General features: G+C 56.2%; 2 protein-coding genes and 1 long non-coding RNA gene across 3 annotated transcripts; 2 read left to right on the forward strand and 1 right to left on the reverse strand.

Moving 5' to 3' along the window:
• Positions 1–375: 375 nt before the first annotated feature.
• Positions 376–15,916, forward strand: PPP1R13L (protein phosphatase 1 regulatory subunit 13 like). Its single transcript, XM_083877161.1, has 14 exons — positions 376–504; positions 3,088–3,151; positions 4,333–4,454; positions 4,560–4,944; positions 5,446–5,547; positions 6,709–6,785; positions 7,879–8,056; positions 9,388–9,626; positions 10,762–11,034; positions 11,996–12,133; positions 12,840–12,973; positions 13,617–13,783; positions 14,697–14,896; positions 15,619–15,916. Exons 2-14 carry the CDS (start codon positions 3,097–3,099, stop codon positions 15,655–15,657), a joined length of 2,109 nt encoding a protein of 702 aa, XP_083733287.1. The 5' UTR covers positions 376–504; positions 3,088–3,096; the 3' UTR covers positions 15,658–15,916.
• Positions 15,917–16,741: 825 nt separating this feature from the next.
• On the forward strand, positions 16,742–17,396 carry LOC310918422. The gene is made up of 3 exons (XR_014591661.1): positions 16,742–16,958; positions 16,989–17,244; positions 17,287–17,396. It is a non-coding gene; the product is annotated as an uncharacterized lncRNA (long non-coding RNA).
• On the reverse strand, positions 17,323–20,738 carry SNRPD2 (small nuclear ribonucleoprotein D2 polypeptide). The gene is made up of 3 exons (XM_083877284.1): positions 20,688–20,738; positions 18,628–18,807; positions 17,323–17,540 (listed from the first exon to the last, which is right to left on the reverse strand). Coding segments are annotated over exons 1-3 (357 nt in total). The 5' UTR covers positions 20,690–20,738; the 3' UTR covers positions 17,323–17,365.
• Between the last annotated feature and the right edge of the window lie 517 nt (positions 20,739–21,255).

Raw genomic sequence — 21,255 nt, forward strand, 5'->3', positions numbered from 1 at the left:
CCCACCAGGATCTACCGGGACCCCTCCAGGACCCACTGGGACCCCTCCAGGATTAACCCACGCCCACTGGGACCCCTCCAGGACCCACCGGGACCCCCCTGTAATTCCCAGGGACCGACCAGGATCGACTGGGACCGACCTGCGCCCACCGGGACCCCTCCTGTAATTCCCAGAGACCCCTCCAGTAACTCCCAGGGACCGCCCAGGACCAACCTGCAGCCACCGGGATACACCGGGACCCCTCCAGTAACCACCGGGACCCCTTCAGTAACTGCCAGGTACCCACCGGGACCGACCAGGACCTGCCCACACCCACCAGGACCCCTCCAGGACCCCTCCAGTAACCACTGGGACCCCTCTGGTAACTCCCAGGGACCGACCGGGATCGACCGGGATCGACTGGAACCGACCTGTGCCCACCGGGATCTACCGGGACCCCACCAGGACCCCCCGTAATTCCCAGGGACCAACCAGAACCGACCTGCGCTCACCAGGACCCCTCCGGTAGCAGCCAGGGACCCACCGGGACCCCCCTAGTAACTCCCAGGTACCCACCGGGATCTGCCCACACCCACCGGGACCCCTCCAGTAACTGCCAGGGACCCCCCGGGACCCCCCAACACCCACCAGGAATCCGCCGGTACCCACTGGGACCCCTCCTGGTAACTCCCAGGTACCCACCAGGATCCCCCACACCCACCGGGACCCCTCCAGTACCCACTGGGATCCCCTGGGACCGATCTGCACCCACCAGGATCCACTGGGACCCCCCCAGTAACTGCCAGGGACCCCCCAGGATCCACCCACACCCACTGGGACCCCTCCAGTAACTGCCAGGGACCCCCAACACCCACCAGGATCCTCCAGGTACCCCCCGGGACCCATCAGAACCACCTTGGTACCCCCTGGGACCCCACCGGGACCCCCCAACACCCACCAGGCCCCCTCTGGTACCCACCAGGACCCCTCCTGTACCTCCCAGGTACCCTCGGGATCTACCAGGACCCCTCCTGTGCCCCCAGCACCCACCGACACCCACCGGGATTTACCGAGACCCACCCACACCCACCGGGACCCCTCAGGTACCTCCCATGACACCCCCGAACACCCACTGGGACCCTCCAGGGACCCTTCAGGGACCTCCCAGGACCCATCAGAACCACCCTGGTACCCTCCAGGACCCCCCCACACCCACTGGGACCCCCTCGGTACCTCCCAGGGACCCCCCAAAACCCACCACGACCCCCCCCCGGGACCCCTCCAGTACCTCCAATACCCACCGGGACCCCCTGGGGACCCCCCAGTACCCACTGGGACCCCCCTGGGACCTCCCCGAGACCTTATAACGCCCACCGGGACCCCCTTGGGACCCCCCCCCAAAACCCACCAGGACCCCCTTGGAACCCCCCGGGACCCCCCCAATACCCACCAGGACCCTCCAACACCCCCTTGGACCCCCCTGGGACCCCCAAACACCCACTGGGACCCCCTCGGGACCCCCCCCAAGACCCATCAGGACCCCCTTGGGACCCCCCCCAAAACCCACCAGGACCCCCTTGGAACTCCCCGGGACCCCCCCAATACCCACCAGGACCCTCCAACACCCCCTTGGACCCCCCTGAGACCCCCAAACACCCACCAAGACCCCCTCGGGACCCCCCCCAAGACCCACCAGGACCCCCTTGAGACCCCCCCCAGGACCCCCAAACACCCACTGGGACCCCCCAGGACCCCCCAAAACTGCCCCACACCCACCAGGACCCTCCAATACCCCCTCACGACCCCCCAGGACCCCTTGGGACCCCCTGGGACCCCCCCAGGACCCCCCAAAACTGCCCCACACCCACCAAGACCCCCCCCCCCCTGCAGGTACCAGAGCCCTGGGTGGGATTTGGGGTGAAAATTTGGGGGTGGGAATTTTTTTTTGGGGGGTGCCTGGGACCCCTGGGTGGGATTTGGGGTTCAGGGGGTGCAAAAAAATCTCCCTCCCCAAAAATCTCCCCCTCCTCAAAAAAAAATCCCATAAAAACCCCCTCAAAAAAAAACCAAAAAAGGGGGTCCCACCCCCTAAAAAACCCCAAAAAATCCCCCAAAAAACCCAAAAAAACCCCAAAAAAGGAGGTCCCACCTCCCAAAAAAAACCCCAAAAACCACCCAAAAAACCTAAAAAAAAACCCCAAAAAAAAAATCCAAAAAAGGGGGTCCCACCTCCCAAAAAAACCTCAAAAAAAACCCCCAAAAAAGGGGGTCCCACCCCCCCCAAAAAACCCCAAAAAAAACCTAAAAAAAGGGGGTCCCACCCCCCAAAAAAACCCAAAAAAGGGGGTCCCACCCCCCAAAAAAAACCAAAAAAAAACAAAAAAAGGGAGTCCCACCCACCAAAAAAAAACCCCAAAAAACCCCCCAAAAACCCCCAAAAAAGAGGGTCCCACCCCCCCAAAAAAACAAAAAAAAAAAAAACCCAAAAAGGGGGTCCCACCCCCCATTTTTCTCCGGGGGGTCCCCAGCAGGGCCCTGCCCCGGGGGGTGGGCGGAGGCCGCTCCCCCCGCTGGATTAATTAGCGCTAATTACTGTTAATTACCGTTAATTACCGTTAATGAGTGTTGTGCTGCCCCGGCACGTCCCGCCCGCGGCGTTCCCAGGGCTGGGCGGCCCCAAAACACCGAGACCCCCGACCCAAATTAATAAAAAAAACAAAATCCACCCAAAAAACCCCAAATTTCCCCAAAAAACCCCAAATTTTCCCCCAAAAAAGCCCTAAATTACCCCAAAAAAGCCCTAAATTGCCCCAAAAAAGCCCTAAACTGCCCCAAAACCCCTAAAAAAATTCATAAATCCCATCAGGTGCCACCCCCCAATGTCCCCTCGGTGTCCCCCCAGGTCCCCTGAGACCCCCAGACCCCTGAGACCCCCCAAAATTCCTGTCCCCATCCTTGAGACCCCAAAAAAAGCCCTAAATTGCCCCAAAAAATACCTAAATTGCCCCCAAAAAAGCCCTAAATTGCCCCAAAACCCCACAAATCCCATCAGGTGCCACCCCTGGTGTCCCCCGGTGTCCCCTGACCCCCACCCCGGTGTCCCCCCAGGAGGTGACAATGGCCAGCGAGAGGCTGCGCAGCGCCCAGGACCTGCTGGACCTCACCTTCCAGTGTGAGCGGGGCGGGGACCCCACCCCAAATCCCCCACCCCAAATCCCTCACCACCTTCCAGTGTGAGCGGGGCGGGGACCCCAAATCCCTGTGTCACCCCAAATCTGTGTGTCACCTCACCCCAAATCTGTGTCACCCCAAATCCCTGGGTCACCCCAAAACTGTCACCCCAAATCTGTGTCATCCCAAATCCCTGGGTCACCCCAAAACTATCTGTGTGTCACCCCAAAACTGTGTGTCACCCACCTCAAATCCTTCACCCCAAATCCCTGTGTCACTCCAAAACTGTGTGTTTCCCACCTCACCCCAAATCTGTGTCACCCCAAAACTGTGTCACCCCAAATACCTGTGTGTCACCCCAAATTCGTGTGTCACCTCAAAACTGTGTCATCCCAAATCCTTCACCCCAAATCTGTCACCCCAAAACTGTGTCATCCCAAATCCCTGTGTCACCCCAAATCTGTGACCCCAAACCCCCTTCCCACCCCAAATCCCTGACCCCACCCCAAATCCTTTTCCCTCACCCCAAACCCTTCTCCCACCCCAAAGCCCTCACCCCAAACCCCTGACCCCAAACCCCTGACCCCAAACCCTCTCTCCACCCCATATCCATGACCCCAAACCTCTTCCCCACCCCTGACCCCAAATCCCTGACCCCAAACCCCAATCCCTGACCCCTGACCCCTGACCCGAAACCCCAATCCCTGACCCCAGACCCCAAACCCCTGACCCCAAACCCTCTCTCCACCCCAAACTCCAAACCCCTGACCCCAATCCATGACCCCAAACCCCAATCCCTGCCCCGTGACCCCTGACCCCTGACCCCAAACCCTCTCCCCAGCCCAAATCCTTCTCCCACACCCCAAATCCTTTTCCCCCACCCCAAATCCTTCTCCCTCACCCCAAATCTCTGACCCCAAACCCTTCCCCACCCCAAATCCCTGACCCCCAGCCCCTCTCTCCACCCCATATCCATGACCCCAAACCCCTGCCCCCTGACCCCTGACCCCAAACCCCTGCCCCCAAACCCCTGACCCCAAACCCAAACCCCTGCCCCGTGCCCCCCTGCCCCCTCACCCCTGCCCCCTGCCCCCTGCCCCCTCACCCCTGACCCCTGCCCCGTGCCCCCTGCCCCCTGCCCCCTGCCCCCTGCCCCCTGACCCGTGCCCCTGCCCTCCGCAGCGCTGGCCATGCAGCACATGGACCTGAAGCAGGTGGAGCTGGACACGGCCGTGGCCAAAGTGGACGAACTGTCCCGACAGCTCGAGTCCCTCTGGACGGACGGCCCGGGACCCCCGCCCAGGGTGAGGAGACCCTTCCATTTGGGGAGGGGGCAACGTCCTTTAAAACCCTTTTAATCAGAATAATCCCCCAACCCGAATTTATTTTTTTAACCCTTTTGTGTCCAGGAGCAGAGCGGCCGCCCAGGCCGCCGCAGCCTCTTCCTGGGGGACAGCCTGGAATTGGGGGGGGGTCTCGGCGACCCCCTGGGCAGCCCCAGCTCTCCGAGACCCCAGACCCATTTTTTAAGTGGAGGGAGTGAAGAAAGAGCCCCCTCCCCACGGCCCAAGGTGCTGTCGGTGCCCGGGGCAGGGGCAGGCAGAGCCCCCTCCCCACGGCCCCTCCGGCCCTACGAGTTCCTGGGGGGGCTCGGGGGGTCCCCCCGGGGTGGGGAGGGGGCGGCGGGGGGGGGGTTTCTCCCCGAGAGACCCCCGGCCCCCCCCCCGTACGAGGTGCAGGGGCTGTACCCCAGTCTGAGCCTGAGCGGCGCTTCTGGAATGTTCCGGGCACAGGGTAAGGGACAGGGGGGACAGGGAGGGGACATCGGGGGGATAAGGGGGGGAAATGGGGAGGACAGGAAGGGGACAACCCCTCCCAAAGTGTCCCCAACCCCTCCCGGGCTGTCCCCAACCCATCCTGGGGTGTCCCTGAGCCATCTGGGCTGTCCCCAGTCCCTGCCAAGTTGTCCCAACCCCTCCCAAAGTGTCCCCAACCCCTGTCCCCGTGTCCCCAACCCCATCCCTGTGTCCCCAACCCCATCCCCATGTCCCCAACCCCTGTCCCTGTGTCCCCAACCCCTCCCAAAGTGTCCCCAACCCATCCTGGAGTGTTCCTGAGCTTCCCGAAGTGTCCCCAACCGATCCCAAGGTGTCCCCAAATCCTCCCAGGGTGTCCCCAAACCCTCCCAGGGTGTCCCCAAACCATCCAAAAGTGTCCCAAACCCATCCTGGGATGTTCCTGAGCCTCCCAAAGTGTCCCCAACCCACTCCAAGTTGTCCCCAACCGTGTCCCCAGACGATCTCGGCATCATCAAGCGGCGCCATCAGAAAAGTTGGAACGAGTCCGACCTGGACGTGGCTTATGAGAAAAAACCGCCCGGCCCGGGGGGCTACGAGCGTGAGGGGACATGGGGACACTGGGGACACTGGGGACACTGGGGACAGTGGGGACAGTGGGGACATTGGGGACATTGGGGACATTGGGGACAGTGGGGACAGTGGGGACATTGGGGACATTGGGGACAGTGGGGACAGTGGGGACATTGGAGACATTGGGGACACTGGGGATATTGGGGACATTGGGGACATTGGGGACAGTGGAGACATTGGGGACATTGGGGGGACATTGGGGACAGTGGGGACATTGGAGACATTGGGGACAGTGGGGACATTGGGGACACGGGGGACATTGGGGGGACATTGGGGACATTGGGGACATTGGGGGCATTGGGGGGACATTGGGGGGACATTGGGGGGACATTGGGGGACATTGGGGACAGTGGGGACAGTGGGGACCTTGGGGACATTGCGGGGACATTGGGGACATTGGGGACAGTGGGGACATTGGGGGCATTGGGGACATTGGGGGACATTGGGGACATTGGGGGGACATTGGGGGGACATTGGGGACATTGGGGACATTGGGGACATTGAGGACATTGGGGACATTGGGGGGACATTGGGGACATTGGGGGGACATTGGGGGACATTGGGGACATTGCGGACATTGGGGGGACATTGGGGACATTGGGGACACTGGGGACACTGGGGACATTGGGGACACTGAGGGGACATTGGGGACAGTGGGGACACTGGGGACAGTGGGGACAGTGGGGACAGTGGGGACATTGGGGACATTGGGGACATTGGGGGGACATTGGGGACATTGGGGGGACAGTGGGGACATTGGGGGCATTGGGGACATTGGGGACATTAGGGGGACATTGGGGACAGTGGGGACACCAGGGGACATCAGGGGGTGGCACCTGACGGAATTTAAGATTTTTTTAAAGGATTTTGGGGACATTTAGGGCATTTTTTGGGGGGTCTGGGTGTATTTTTAGGGGGAATTTAAGATGGGGAGGGGGTTCTGGGGCTGTTTGGGTGGTTTTTTGGGTGGTCTGGGGTCTTTTTGGGGAGTTCTGGGGTGTTTTTGGGGGGATTTGGGGGATTTTTTTGGGGATTTAGGTACAGAGGGGGCTCTAGGATTTTTTTTTAGGGGGAATTCAGATTTTTTGGGGAGGGGGGATCCCAAATTCACCCCCCCCTGTCCCCTCAGGGACCCCCGAGGGACAGCCCAGAGCCCCCCTGGGGCTGTGGAGGGAATCCAGCCTGGACGGGGCTGGGACAGGGAAGGTAAATTAATAATTTTATTTTTTTTTAGGGTGAGGGGGGTTTAATTTTGGGGGTGCGAACCTTAAAAAAAAAAAAAAAAAAAAAAAAAAAAATTCTCCCCAAAATCCCCCAAAAGACCAAAACCCCCTCCCCAAAATCATCCCCAAAACAACAACAAAAAACCAACCCCAAAAAAACCAAAAAAATCCTTTTAACCCTTTCCCACCCATCTTTAACCCTTTCCACCCCATTTTTAACCCTCCTCACCCAATTTTAACCCATTTTAACCCTTTCCACTCCATTTTTAACTAATTTTTAACCCTTTCCACCCCATTTTTAACCCTTTCCACCCCATTTTTAACCCCTCCCACCCATTTTTAACCATTTCCACGCCCTTTAATCCATTTTTAACCCTTTCCACCCCTTTCAAAACCCATTTTTAACCCTTTCCGGCCCATTTTTAACCCTTCCCACCCTCTTTTAACCCCCTTTTTAACCCTTTCCACCCCTTTTTAACTAATTTTTAACCCTTTCCCACCCCATTTTACCCATTTTTAACCCTTTTTTAACCTTCCCACCCATTTTAACCCCTTTTTAACCCTTTCCACCCCATTTTTAACCCTTTCCACCCCATTTTAACCCTTTCCACCCCCTTTTAACCCTTCCCACGCCATTTTTAACCCTTTCCATGCCATTTTTAACCCTTTCCACCCCATTTTTAACCCATTTTTAACCCTTTTAACCCATTTTTAACCCTTCCCACCCCATTTGAACCCTTCCCACCCCCTTTTTAACCCCTTTTTAACCCTTCCCATCCATTTTAACCCTTTCCCACCCATTTTAACCCTTTCCCCTCCATTTTAACCCTTTCCCCTCCATTTTAACCCTTCCCATCCCATTTTAAACTATTTTTAACCCTTTCCCACCCCATTTTTAACCCTTCCCACTCCATTTTAACCACTTTTTAACCCATTTTTAACCCTTCCCACTCCATTTTTAAACCCATTTTTAACCCTTCCCACCCCGTTTTTAAACCCATTTTTAACCCTTTCTAACCCATTTTAACCCTCCCCCACCCCCTTTTTTCACCCCAATTTTTTTTTAACCCTTTCAGGACCACGCCTCCCACAGCTCCACTTTACCCCGCAACTACAAACTGTCCCCTCTGGAGCGGCGACAGGAGCCGGGGACAGTGGCAGGACCACCGCCCCATTTCCGGAGCCCCCCCCCGGGCCGGAGCCTCCCCCGGGGGTGGTCCCCGCCCGTCTCCCGGATCCCGGTGCCGCCCCCCGGCTCGGGGAGACCCCCCCGGCACAAGCCCCTCCCCCTGTCGATGATTTTCCGCCTCCAAAAGGCGTTTTGGGAGGAGGGGGCGGGGCCCAGGGCGGGGCTGCAGCAGCTCCTGGCCCCGCCCCCAACGGGGGGGGGAGGGGCGACTCGGGGGGCGACGCAAAAGGGGCCGGGGGTGACCCCAGGACCACCCGGGGGGGCGGGGGAAGGTGAGGAAGGGGTTAAATGGGGGGAGGAAAAGGGGGTTTGGGGGGTTAAAAGGGGATTTTGGGGGGTTTTGGGGGGTAAAAAGGGGGTTTAGGGGGGAAAAAGGGGGTGAAAAGGGGATTTTGGGGAGGTAAAAAGTGATTTTGGGGGGTGAAAAGGGGGTTTGGGGGAGGTAAAAAGGGGGATTTTGGGGGGTGTAAAATGGGATTTGGGGGGATTTGGGGGGCAAAAAGGGGGTTTGGGGAGGTAAAAAGTGATTTTGGGGAGTGAAAAGGGGGTTTTGGGGAATGAAAAGGAGATTTTGAGGGGTGAAAAGGGGGTTTGGGGGGTAAAAAGGGGGGGAAAAGGGGTTTTGGGGGAGTGTGGGGGTGAAAAGGGAGATTTTGGGGAGGTGTAAAATGGGATTTGGGGGGATTTGGGGGGTAAAAAGGGAGTTTGGGGGCTGAAAAGGGGGTTTGGGGGAGGTAAAAAGTGATTTTGGGGGGTGAAAAGGGGGTTTGGAGGAGGTAAAAAGGGGGTTTGGGGGGAAAAAGGGGGGGGAAAGGGGGTTTGGGGAGTGAAAAGGGGGATTTTGGGGGGTGTAAAATGGGATTTGGGGGGTAAAAAGGGGTTTTGGGGGGTAAAAAGGGGGTTTGGGGGATAAAAGGGGGGGGAAAAGGGGGTTTTGGGGAGTGAAAAGGGGATTTGGGTGGTAAAAAGGGGATTTTGGGGGATAAAAAGGGGGTTTGGGGAGTGAAAAGGTGGTTTGGGGGTGTAAAATGGGATTTGGGGAGTGAAAAGGGGATTTCGGGGGTGAAAAGGGGATTTTGGGGTCTTGGGTGGTGTAAAAAGGGGATTTCGGGGGGTGAAAAGGGGGTTTGAGGGGGATTTTGGGGGATTTGGGGAGTGAAAAGGGGATTTTGGGGGGTGAAAAGGGGATTTCGGGGGTGAAAAGGGGATTTTGGGGGGTAAAATGGGAATTTTGGGAGATGAAAAAGGGATTTGGGGAGGATTTTGGGGGGTAAAAAGGGGATTTTGGGTGGTAAAAAAAGGTATTTTGGGGGGATAAATTTTGGGGAGGGCTCCAGGGGTTTCTCCCCAATCCCAGGGGTCTCTCCCCACTGATTTTTAACCCTTTCGTGCCCAGCTCGGGCGCCCCCCGCGCCCCCCGAGGCGGAGGCGGAGCTGGAGCGGCTCCTCCAGCGCTGCTCGGAGCCCCCCCCCGAGGGACCCCCCGCCCTGGAGGGACCCCCGGAAATGGGGCCGGGCCTGGAGGGACCCCCCGCCCTGGAGGGACCCCCCGAGGCGCCCCCGGCCCGCCCGCTCAGCCCCACGCGGCTCCAGCCGCTGCTGCCGCCCGAGGCCAGGAGCGTGCCAGAGTTCCAGGTCAGTTATTAATAATAAATAATAATAATAAAATTAATAATAATAGAATTATTAATAGTAACTATAATAAAATTACGAAATTAATATTAATATTAATATTAATAAATATAAATGTTAATTATATATTAATGAATAATGTTAATTGATATATGGAATACATATAATAAATAATATATAATGTGATATATATAATATAATTTAGCATAGTATAGTATAATATAGTATAATACAATATAATATAATATAGTATAATATAATACAATACAATATAATATAGTATAATATAATATAATATAATATAATATAATGTAATACAATATAATATAATATAATGTAACATAATATAGTAAAATATAATATAGTATAATATAATATAATATAATATAATATAATACAATACAATATAATATAATGTAATATAATATAATATAATGTAATATAATACAGTATAATATAATAAAGTATAATACAATATAATATAATATAATATAATGTAATATATTATATTATATTATATTATATTAATAATAGTATTAATGTTATTATATATCAATTAATGTATTAGTTAATAATATAATATGATATATGGAATATATATAATAAATAATATATAATGTGATATATAATATATAATGTAATATATAATGTAATATAATATAATATAATATAATATTATGCTATATTATGTTATGCTATATTATGTTATATTATATTATATTGTATTGTATTATATTATATTATATTATACTGTATTATATTATATGATATTATATTAATAATAGTATTAATGTTATTATATATCAATTAATGCATTAATTAATAATATGATATATGGAATACATATAATAAATAATATATAATGCGATATATAATATATAATGTAATATATAATGTAATATAATATAATGTTATATTATATTATATTATATTATATTATATTATATTATATTATATTAATAATAGTATTAACGTTATTATATATCAATTAATGTATTAATAATATAATATGATATATGGAATACATATAATAAAGAATATAATATATCAATATAGTCATTCCTGCCCCATCTTTCTCATCAAGCGACATCTATTTTAACTAAAAATATTTAAATTATTCTAAATGAATTTCTCCCAGGAGGTTGCCCGTGTCCTGTCCGAGATGCCGCGGCCCCTGAAGCGCCGGGGCTCGATGGAGCAGAGCCCCGGGCCCGTCCCTGTCCCGTCCCGGGCCCGGCAGTACCGGCAGCTCATCACCCGCCTCCTGCACCGCCCGGTGCCACCAACGCCACCGGGGGATGGCCCCGCGCCCGGGGAGGTGGCACTGTCATTGTCACCCGTGCTGTCACCCAATGTTCATCCTCCTCCGGCCGTGGAGAGCGCGGCGCCGGTGCTGAGCGGGGCCGGGACGGTGAGTGGGGACAGGGGGGACATAAGGGGAGGGGTGGGTGGCACCTGGGAGACCCCCGAGGTCATCCCTGAGGTGTCATTGTCACTTGGAGACCCCCAGAGTGTCCTTGTCACTTGGAGACCCCCGAGGTGTGTCCTTGTCACTTGGAGACCCTTGAGGTGTCACGTTGTCCCTCAGGGACCCCAGTGATCCTTGTCCCTTGGAGACCCCTGAGGTGTCACATTGTCCCTCGGGGACCCCAGTGGTCCTTGTCCCTTGGAGACCCCCAGAGTGTCCTTGTCACTTGGAGACCCTTGAGGTGTCACGTTGTCCCTGGGAGACCCCCGAGGTGTGTCCTTGTCACTTGGAGACCCTTGAGGTGTCACGTTGTCCCTGGGAGACCCCCGAGGTGTGTCCTTGTCACTTGGAGATCCTTGAGGTGTCACATTGTCCCTCTGAGACCCCCTCCAGTGTCACACAGGATCCTTGCCCCCTGGAAGTCCTTGGTCCCGAGGTGTCATTGTCCCCTGGGAAACCCCCGAGGTGTCACATTGTCCCTTGGAGATTCCCGAGGTGTCACACGGGGTCATTGTCCCCTGGAGATCCCTCTGGTCCTTGTCCCTGGAGACCCTCAAGGTGTCCTTGTCCCCTGGGGTGTCCCAGGGTGATGTCCCCAAGCCCCAGGGCGATGTCCCCAAGGCCCGGGTGGTGTCCCCCATGTCCGGGGCGATGTCCCCCGTGTCCAGGGTGATGTCCCCAAGGCCCGGGTGATGTCCCCGAGCCCTGGGGTGATGTCCCCCATGTCCGGGGTGATGTCCCCAAGGCTGGGGGCGATGTCCCCTGTCCCCCCTGACCCCGTTGGTGTGACAGGAGCTGCGCTCGGCCCTGAGGGACCCCTCCTCTCCCCGGGGTGATGTCCCCAAGGCCCAGGGTGATGTCCCCAAGCCCAGGGTGATGTCCCCAAGCCCTGTTGGTGTCACAGGAGCTGCGCTCGGCCCTGCGGGACCCCTCCTCACCCCGGCGCCGTCCCGGGGCCCGGGTCCGCCTGAACCCCCTGGTGCTGCTGCTGGACGCCGCCCTGACCGGGGAGCTGGACGTGGTGCAGCAGGCCGTGGCTGAGGTGACACATGGGGACAGCGGGGACAGCAGCGGGAGAGTGGGGACAGTGGGGTCATTGGAGACATTGGGGACAGCGGGGACAGTGGGGACATTGGGGTCAGTGGGGACATTGGGGACATTGGGGACATTGGAGTCAATGGGGACAGCGGGGACAGTGGGGACATTGGGGTCAGTGGGGACATTGGGGACATTGGGGACAGTGGGGACATTGGGGACATTGGAGTCAATGGGGACATTGGGGACAGTGGGGACATTGGGGACAGTGGGGACATTGGGGACATTGGAGTCAATGGGGACATTGGGGACAGTGGGGACATTGGAGTCAATGGGGACAGTGGGGACATTGGGGTCATTGGGGACATTGGGGACATTGGGAACACTGGGGACATTGGGGTCATTGGGGTCATTGGGGTCAGTGGGGACATTGGGGACATTTGGGACAGTGGGGACAGTGGGGACATTGGGGCTGGGGACAGGTAGGGACAGTGGGGACATTGAGGACAGTGGGGACAGGGGTGCAGACGGTGGGGACAGGGGGTTGGGGACAGGTAGGGACAGTGGGGACAGGTGGGGACAGTGGGGACACAGGGGAGGTGGCAGTGAGGGGACACAGGGAGAGGTGACAATGAGGGGACACGGGGAGGTGGCAGTGAGGGGACACAGGGATGTCCTGAGGTGGCAGTGAGGGGACACAGGACTGTCCCCAGCTGAACGACCCCAGCCAGCCCAACGACGAGGGGATCACGGCCCTGCACAACGCCATCTGCGGGGCCAACTACGCCATCGTGGACTTCCTGATCGCCAGCGGGGCCAACGTCAACTCCCCCGACAGCCACGGCTGGTGAGACATGATTGGGGACATTGGGGACACTGGGGACACTGGGAGGACACAGGGACATTGGGGACATTGGGGGATATGGGGGGCACTGGGGGACATTGGGGGACATGGGGGACATGGGAGGGACACGGGGACTTCCTGATCGCCAGCGGGGCCAACGTCAACTCCCCTGACAGCCACGGCTGGTGAGACATGATTGGGGACATTGGGGACACTGGGGGGACATTGGGGGGACATGGGGGTATGGGGGACATGGGGGACATGGGGCTTGGAGGGTGGGATGGAGACCTGGGGGGAATGTCCCCACAAATCCTTGGTGACCCCAATGTCCCCCAAACCCCTCAGTGACCCCAATGACCCCCAACAGCTCCCAGTCCTTAGTGACCCTAAAGGGCCCCAAACCCTGAGTGACCCCAATGTCCCCCAAACCCCTCGGTGACCCCAAACCCTCAATGACCCCCAATAACCCTCAGTGACCCCAATAACCCCAATAATCCCACCCAGGACCCCCCTGCACTGCGCGGCCTCGTGTAACGACACCGGGGTGTGCGTGGCCCTGGTGACCCCAGTGACCCCTGGGTTATTGGGGTCACCCCAATAACCCCCAAAGCCCTGGATGACCCCAAATGCCCCCTCCCCAATTCAGGACCCCCCTGCACTGCGCGGCCTCGTGTAACGACACCGGGGTGTGCGTGGCCCTGGTCCGTCACGGCGCCGCCATCTTCGCCACCACCAGCAGCGACGGCAGCATGGCCGTGGAGAAGTGTGACCCCTACCGCGAGGGATACGCCGACTGCTCCTCCTACCTCACTGGTGGGCACTGGGAGGGACTGGGAGGGACTGGGAGGGACTGGTATGGACTGGGAGAGAGTGGGAGGGGCTGGGAGGGACTGGGGGGGACTGGGGGGGACTGGGAGGGACTGGGAGGGACTGGGATGGACTGGGAGGGACTGGGATGGACTGGGATGGACTGGGAGGGACTGGGATGGACTGGGAGGGACTGGGATGGACTGGGATGGACTGGGAGGGACTGGGAGGGACTGGGATAGACTGGGAAGGACTGGGGGGGACTGGGGGGGACTGGGATGGACTGGGAGGGACTGGGATGGACTGGGAGAGGGACTGGGAGGGACTGGGGGGGACTGGGATGGACTGGGATGGACTGGGAGAGGGACTGGGATGGACTGGGAGGGACTGGGAGAGGGACTGGGGGGGACTGGGATGGACTGGGAGGGACTGGGAGAGGGACTGGGAGGGACTGGGAGGGACTGGGAGGGACTGGGATGGACTGGGAGGGACTGGGAGGGACTGGGATGGACTGGGAGGGACTGGGGGGGACTGGGATGGACTGGGAGGGGCAGGGGATATGGGGGATGTGAGGCAGGGACAGTCTTTGGGACTTTATGGGGATGTTTGGGGACATTTGGAATTTCTGTCAATGTGACAGTACCAGAACAATTTTTAGGTTACAATTTTGGATTTTTGGGGTAACAATTTTGATTTTGGGGGTAACAATTTTGATTTTGGGGGTAATATTTTGGATTTTTGGGGTAACAATTTTGATTTTGGGGTAACAACTTTGGATTTTGGGATAACAATTTTGATTTTTGGGGTAACAATTTTGGATTTTGGGGTAACAACTTTGGATTTTGGGGTAACAATTTTGGATTTTGCGGTAACAATTTTGATTCTGGGGGTAACATTTTGAATTTTGGGGCCCCCACAGAGGTGGAGCAGGGCATGGGGGTCCTGAACTCGGGGGTGGTCTACGCGCTCTGGGATTACAGCGCCGAGTTCGGGGACGAGCTCTCGTTCCGGGAGGGGGAGCCGGTGACGGTTCTGCGCCGGGAGCCCCCCGAGGAGCTCGACTGGTGGTGGGGGTCCCTCTACGGCCACGAGGGATACGTGCCCCGCAACTATTTCGGGGTGAGGAGGGGTCCCTGAGGGAGGGAGGGGGGGCTGGGGTGATTTGAGGGGGGTGGGGGTATTTGGGGAGGGGTCCCATAGCGGGTAAATCCATAGGGGAGGGGTCCTGTAGGGGATATGGGGTTCAGGGAGGGGCTCAATCCTTTGGGGTGGGGGTCCCACAGCCCCAGGGGGGGTCCCAGGGGTCATTTGAGGGGGCTGGGGCATTTGGGGAGGGGTCCCATGGGGGATAAACCCATAGGGGAGGGGTCCCATAGGATCATTTGGGCTCCTGGTGCTTTTGGGGTGGGGTCCCAGGGGGCTGGGGCATTTGAGGAGGGGTCCCATAGGGGATAAACCCATAGGGGAGGGGTCTCATGGGGGATAAATCCATAGGGGAGGGGTCCTGTGGGGTATAGAGGGTTTGGGGAGGGGTCCCAAGGGGGATAAACCCATAGGGGAGGGGTCCCATAGGATCCTTTGGGCTCCTGGTGCTTTTGGGGTGGGGGTCCCACAGCCCCAGGAGGGTCCCACAGCCCCCACATCATTTTGGGGGGGGGTCCTACATCATTTGAGGGGGGGTCCCACAGCCCCTCCATGACCTTGGGTGACTTTTTGGGGTGGGGGATTTTATTTTGGGGTGGGGGTCCCACATCCCCTCCATTCCCTTGTGGGACATTTTGGGGTCAGTTTGGGTTTTTATTTTTTGGGGTGGGGGTCTCACCTCCCCTTTCCTCCCCCAGCTCTTCCCGAGGGTCCGACCGCAGAGGAAGAAAATCTGAGGGGGGGTCCTGGACCTTCCCCCCCTCCCCAATTTTGACACTTTCATTGTCCCCTCATCGTCCCCTCCCCCCTCCCGTGGTGTCCCCTCCCCCATTTTTTCTTTTATTTGGGGATTTTTTTTGGGGAATTAAAAAAAACTCTTTGGATGCTCCTTTTTGGGGAGGGGTCTCTGTTTTTTTTTTTGGGAGGGGGAGGCTTTGGGAGGGTCCTGGAAGGGTTCTGGGGGGTTCAGGAGGTTCTTGGAGGGTCCTGGAAGGGTCCAGAGGGATTTGGGAGGGTCCTTGAAGGGTCTTGAGGGCTTTGGGAGGGTCCTGGAGGGTCCTGGAAGGGTCTTGGGGGATCCAGAAGGGTCCTGGAGGGTCCAGGGGGGATTTGGGAGGGTCCTGGAAGGGTCTTGGGGAGTCCAGAAGGGTCCTGGAAGGTCCTGGGGGGGGTCCAGAAGGTTCCTGGAGGGTCCTGGAAGGGTCCAGAGGGATTTGGGAGGGTCCTGGAAGGGTTCTGGGGGGGTCCATAAGGGTCCTGGAAGGGTCCAGAGGAATTTGGGAGGGTCCTTGAAGGGTCTTGGGGGCTTTGGGAGGGTCCTGGAGGGTCCAGAAGGGTCCTGGGGAATCCAGGAGGTTCCTGGAGGGTCCTGGGGGGCTTTGGGAGAGTCCTGAGGGATCCAGAAGGTTCCTGGAGGGTCCTGGAAGGGTTCTGAGGGGATCCAGAAGGGTCCAGAGGGATTTGGGAGGGTCCTGGAAGGGTCCTGGAAGGATCCAGAAGGTTCTGAGGGGGTCCTGGAAGGGTCCTGGAAGGATCCAGGAAGTTCCTGGAGGGTCCAGAAGGATCCAGGAGGGTCCTGGAAGGTCCTGGGAGGGTCCTGAGGGATCCAGGAAGGTCCAGGAGAGATTTGGGAGGGTCTGGGGGAGGTTTGGGTGGGTCCTGGAAGGATTCAGGAAGAGTTGGAAAGGTTTGGGACGATTAGCAGGGATCCAGAGGGGATCCAGGAGAGTCCTGGAAGGATCCAGAGATTATTCCCATGGAGAATTCCCAGCTTTTTTGGGGGGTGGGGGAGATCCAGGACGGTCCTGAGGGATCCAGGAAGGTTCTGGAAGGTTCCAGGGGTATCATTTTTATTTCCCAGCGATGAGGGGGTTTCTCAGGACCACAATGACGGATCCTGGAAGGTTCTAGAAGGTTCTGGGAAGGACCTGGGAGACTCTGGGAAGGTCCAGGAAGGTTCTAGAAGGTTCTGGGAGTTTCTGGAAGGGTTTGGGAAGGTCCAGGAAGGTTCTAGAAGGTTCTGGGAGTTTCTGGAAGGGTTTGGGAAGGTCCAGGAAGGTTCTAGAAGGTTCTGGAAGGTTCCAGGGGTATAATTTTTATTTCCCAGCAATGACGGGGTTCCTCAGGACCACGATGACAGATCCTGGAAGGTTCTGGAAAGCTCTGGGAAGGTCCAGGAAGCTTCTAGAAGGTTCTGGGAGTTTCTGGAAGGGTCTGGGAGGGCTCAGGAAGGTTCTGGAAGGTTCCAGGGGTATAATTTTTATTTCCCAGCAATCAGGGGGTTCCTCAGGACCACAATGACGGATCCTGGAAGGTTCTAGAAGGTTCTGGGAAGGACCTGGGAGACTCTGGGAAGGTCCAGGAAGGTTCTGGGAGTTTCTGGAAGGGTTTGGGAAGGTCCAGGAAGGTTCTAGAAGGTTCTGGAAGGTTCCAGGGGTATCATTTTTATTTCCCAGCAATGAGGGGGTTTCTCAGGACCACGATGACGGAGTCTCCCCGCAGGAACATTTTGGAGATGTACCGGTCCTTGTTGACGGGTTTGGATTTCTTCTTCCCCTTCCCGCTCTTGGGCACCTCCGTCCACATCTCCTTGACGTTCTCCAGCACCATGTTACAGTGCCTGGGGGAGAAATGGGGATTTTGGGGGAAAAAATGGGATTTTTTGGGGAAAAAATGGGATTTGGGGAGGAAAAAAATGGGATTTTTTTTTGAGGAAAAAGGGATTTTTTGGGGAAAATGGGATTTTTTGGGGAAAAATGGGATTTGGGGAGGAAAAAAATGGGATTTTTTGGAAAAAAAATGAGGTTTTGAGGGGGAAAATGGGGATTAAACTGTGATTTTCACAGAGGAAATGAGGATTTTGGGGAGAAAAAAAGAGATTTTGGGGGAAAAATTGGGTGTTGGGGAAAAAAAAGATTTGGGGGGAAAAATGGGATTTAGGGAGGAAAAATGGGATTTGAGGGAAAAAATGGGATTTTTTGGGGAAAAATGAGATTTTTTTGAGAAAATGGGATTTTTTGGGGGGAAAATAGGATTTTTTTGGGGAAAAATGGGATTTGGGGGAAAAATGGGATTTTTTGGAGAAAAAATGAGATTTTTGGGGAAAAATATTTTTGGGGGAAAAAATGGGATTTTTTGGGGGGAGAAAAAAAATGGGGATTTTTGGAGGGAAAAGTGGGATTTTTGGGGCAGAAAATGGGGATTTTGGAAGAAAAGCCCAGGAATTATGGGGGAAAAATGGGGATTTTGAGGAAGAGGGAATGGGGATTTTGTGGGTGGGTCACCCTGGGGACACCATGGGGACACTGAGGACACCTCAGGGACCCTGGTGACACTCTGGGGACCTTGGGGACATTGAGGACAGACCTGTCCAAGGCCCAGGGGAACCCTTGAGGCCACTGAGCTGACCCTGGTGACACTCTGGGGACACCAAGGGGACACTGATCTGACTCTGGTGACACCGTGGAACCCTTGGGGACACTTTGAGGACCTTGAGGACCCTCTGGGGCCCTTGGTGACACTCTGGGGACCTTGAGGACATTGAGGACACACCTGTCCAAGGCCCAGGAGAGCCCTTGAGGTCACTGAGCTGACCTTGGTGACACCATGGGGACACCGATCTGACCCTGGTGACACCGTGGAGCCCTTGGTGACACTCTGAGGACCCTGGTGACACTCTGGGGACCTTGGGGACACCAAGGACACACCTGTCGAAGGCCTTGACCCGCCCCAGCAGCTTCTTGTTGTTGCGGCAGTTGATGAGCACCTGGGTGTTGTTCTTGACGCTCTGGGTCAGCACCGACAGCGGGCCCGTGTTGAACTCCTCCTCCTCCCGCTTCTGCAGCTCCTCGGGCGTCATCTCGCTCTTGGGCTTGTTCAGGAGACTCCTGGGGACACCACGGGGACGTTGGGGACATCAGGGGGACGTTGGGGACGTCAGGGGGACGTTGGGGACACCAGGATGTCATTGGGATGTGAAGGAAATCCAGGGAATGTGGGGACATGGAAGGACGTGGACATTGTTGTCCAGGGTCATCTCGCTCTTGGGCTTGTTCAGGAGACTCCTGGGGACACCAGGGGGACATTGGGGACATCAGGGGGACACTGGGGACACCAGGAGGACATCAGAGTATCATGGGGACAGCAGGGGAAGAGTGAGACACAGGGACATGGAGATTGTTCCCTGGGGTCATCTCGCTCTTGGGCTTGTTCAGGAGACTCCTGGGGACACCACGGGGACGTTGGGGACATCAGGGGGACGTTGGGGACATTGTGGGGACATCAGGATATCGTGGGGACATCAGGGGAACAGGGGGACACAGGGACATGGGGACATGGAGGGACATGGACATTGTTGTCTGGGGTCATCTCACTCTTGGGCTCGTTCAGGAGACTCCTGGGGACACCAGGGGGACGTTGGGGACATCATGGGGACAGCAGAATATTGTGGGGACATCAGGATGTCATGGGGACACCAGGGGAATGTGGTGACACAGGGACATGGAGATGATTTCTGGGGTCATCTCGCTCTTGGGCTCGTTCAGGAGACTCCTGGGGACACCACGGGGACGTTGGAGACATCAGGGGGACATTGGGGACACCAGAATATCACGGGGACATCAGGGGAACAGAGGGACACAGGACAGGGATGGGGACACAGGACAGATTTGGGGACACAGGACAGGGATGGGGACACAGGACAGGGATGGGGACACAGGACAGATTTGGGGACACAGGACAGGGATGGGGACGCAGGACAGATCTGGGGACACAGGACAGGGATGGGGACACAGGACAGATCTGGGGACACAGGACAGATTTGGGGACACGAGACAGGGATGGGGACACGGGACAGATTTGGGGACACGGGACAGGGATGGGGACACAGGACAGATCTGGGGACACAGGACAGATTTGGGGACACGGGACAGATTTGGGGACACGGGACAGGTTTGGGGACACAGGACAGGGATGGGGACACAGGACAGATCTGGGGACACGGGACAGGGATGGGGACACAGGACAGGGATGGGGACACGGGACAGGTTTGGGGACACGGGACAGGTTTGGGGACACAGGACAGGGATGGGGACACGGGACAGATTTGGGGACACGGGACAGGGATGGGGACACAGGACAGGGATGGGGACACGGGACAGGTTTGGGGACACAGGACAGGGATGGGGACACAGGACAGGGATGGGGACACAGGACAGATTTGGGGACACAGGACAGGGATGGGGACACAGGACAGGGATGGGGACACGGGACAGGTTTGGGGACACAGGACAGGGATGGGGACACAGGACAGGGATGGGGACACGGGACAGGTTTGGGGACACAGGACAGATTTGGGGACACGGGACAGGGATGGGGACACGGGACAGATTTGGGGACACGGGACAGGGATGGGGACACGGGACAGATTTGGGGACACCGGAAAAATTTGGGGACACCGAACAAATCTGGGGACACTGGGACAAATTTGGGGACACAGGACAAATTTGGGGACAGGGACAAATTTGGGGACAACGACAAAACCAGGACAAAACCGGTGCCACTCCCATTTCCTTCCCCTCCCACCCCATTTCCCCGTTCCTTAGTTCCGCCTTTCCTCGGTTCCCTCCTCTCTCCTCTCGCTTTTCCCTTCCCCCGCTCCCCTCCCTCCTCTCTCCATTCTTATTCTTTCCCCTTTTTTTCCCCGTTTTTCCCGGTTTTCCACCCGTTTTCCCCGTTTTTTCCCGTTTTTTGCCCCCGCCGCTCTCACATGGCCGCCGCTCTCTCTCGCTCCCGCCGCTTCGGCTGCGCTTCCGGGTCACGGCGGGGGCGGAGACACTTCCGGGTCGCCGAGAAGGCGGCGGCCAATGGGAGATCGAGGTGGGCGTGGCCAATGTGAGATGGGCGTGGCTTATGAAAGGGGCGTGGTCTCGAGGGAGTTAGGGGGTCCCAAAGGGGAATTTTGGAGTCCCAAAGGGGAATTTGGGGGTCCAAGAGGGAGATTTTGGGGTTCTGGAAGGTGTTTGTGGATCCAAAAGGGGAATTTGGGGGTCCTGGGAGGGGTTTGTGGGTCTCAGAGGGGAATTTTGGGGGTCCCAAAAGGGGAATTTGGGGAGTCCCAGGTGGGATTTGGGGGGTCCTAGGTGAGGCTTGGGGGGTCCCAGGTGAATTTGGGGTGTCTCAAGTGGAATTTGGAGGGTCTCAGGTGAATTTGGGGGTCCCAGGTGGGATTTGGGGGGTCCCAGGTGAATTTGGGGTGTCTCAGGTGAATTTGGGGGGTCTCAGGTGAATTTGGGGTGTCTCAAGTGGAATTTGGAGAGTCTCAGGTGGGATTTGGG

The sequence above is a fragment of the Zosterops lateralis genome (assembly GCF_965231275.1).
Source record: "Zosterops lateralis genome assembly, chromosome: 23".
Lineage (NCBI taxonomy): Eukaryota > Metazoa > Chordata > Aves > Passeriformes > Zosteropidae > Zosterops > Zosterops lateralis.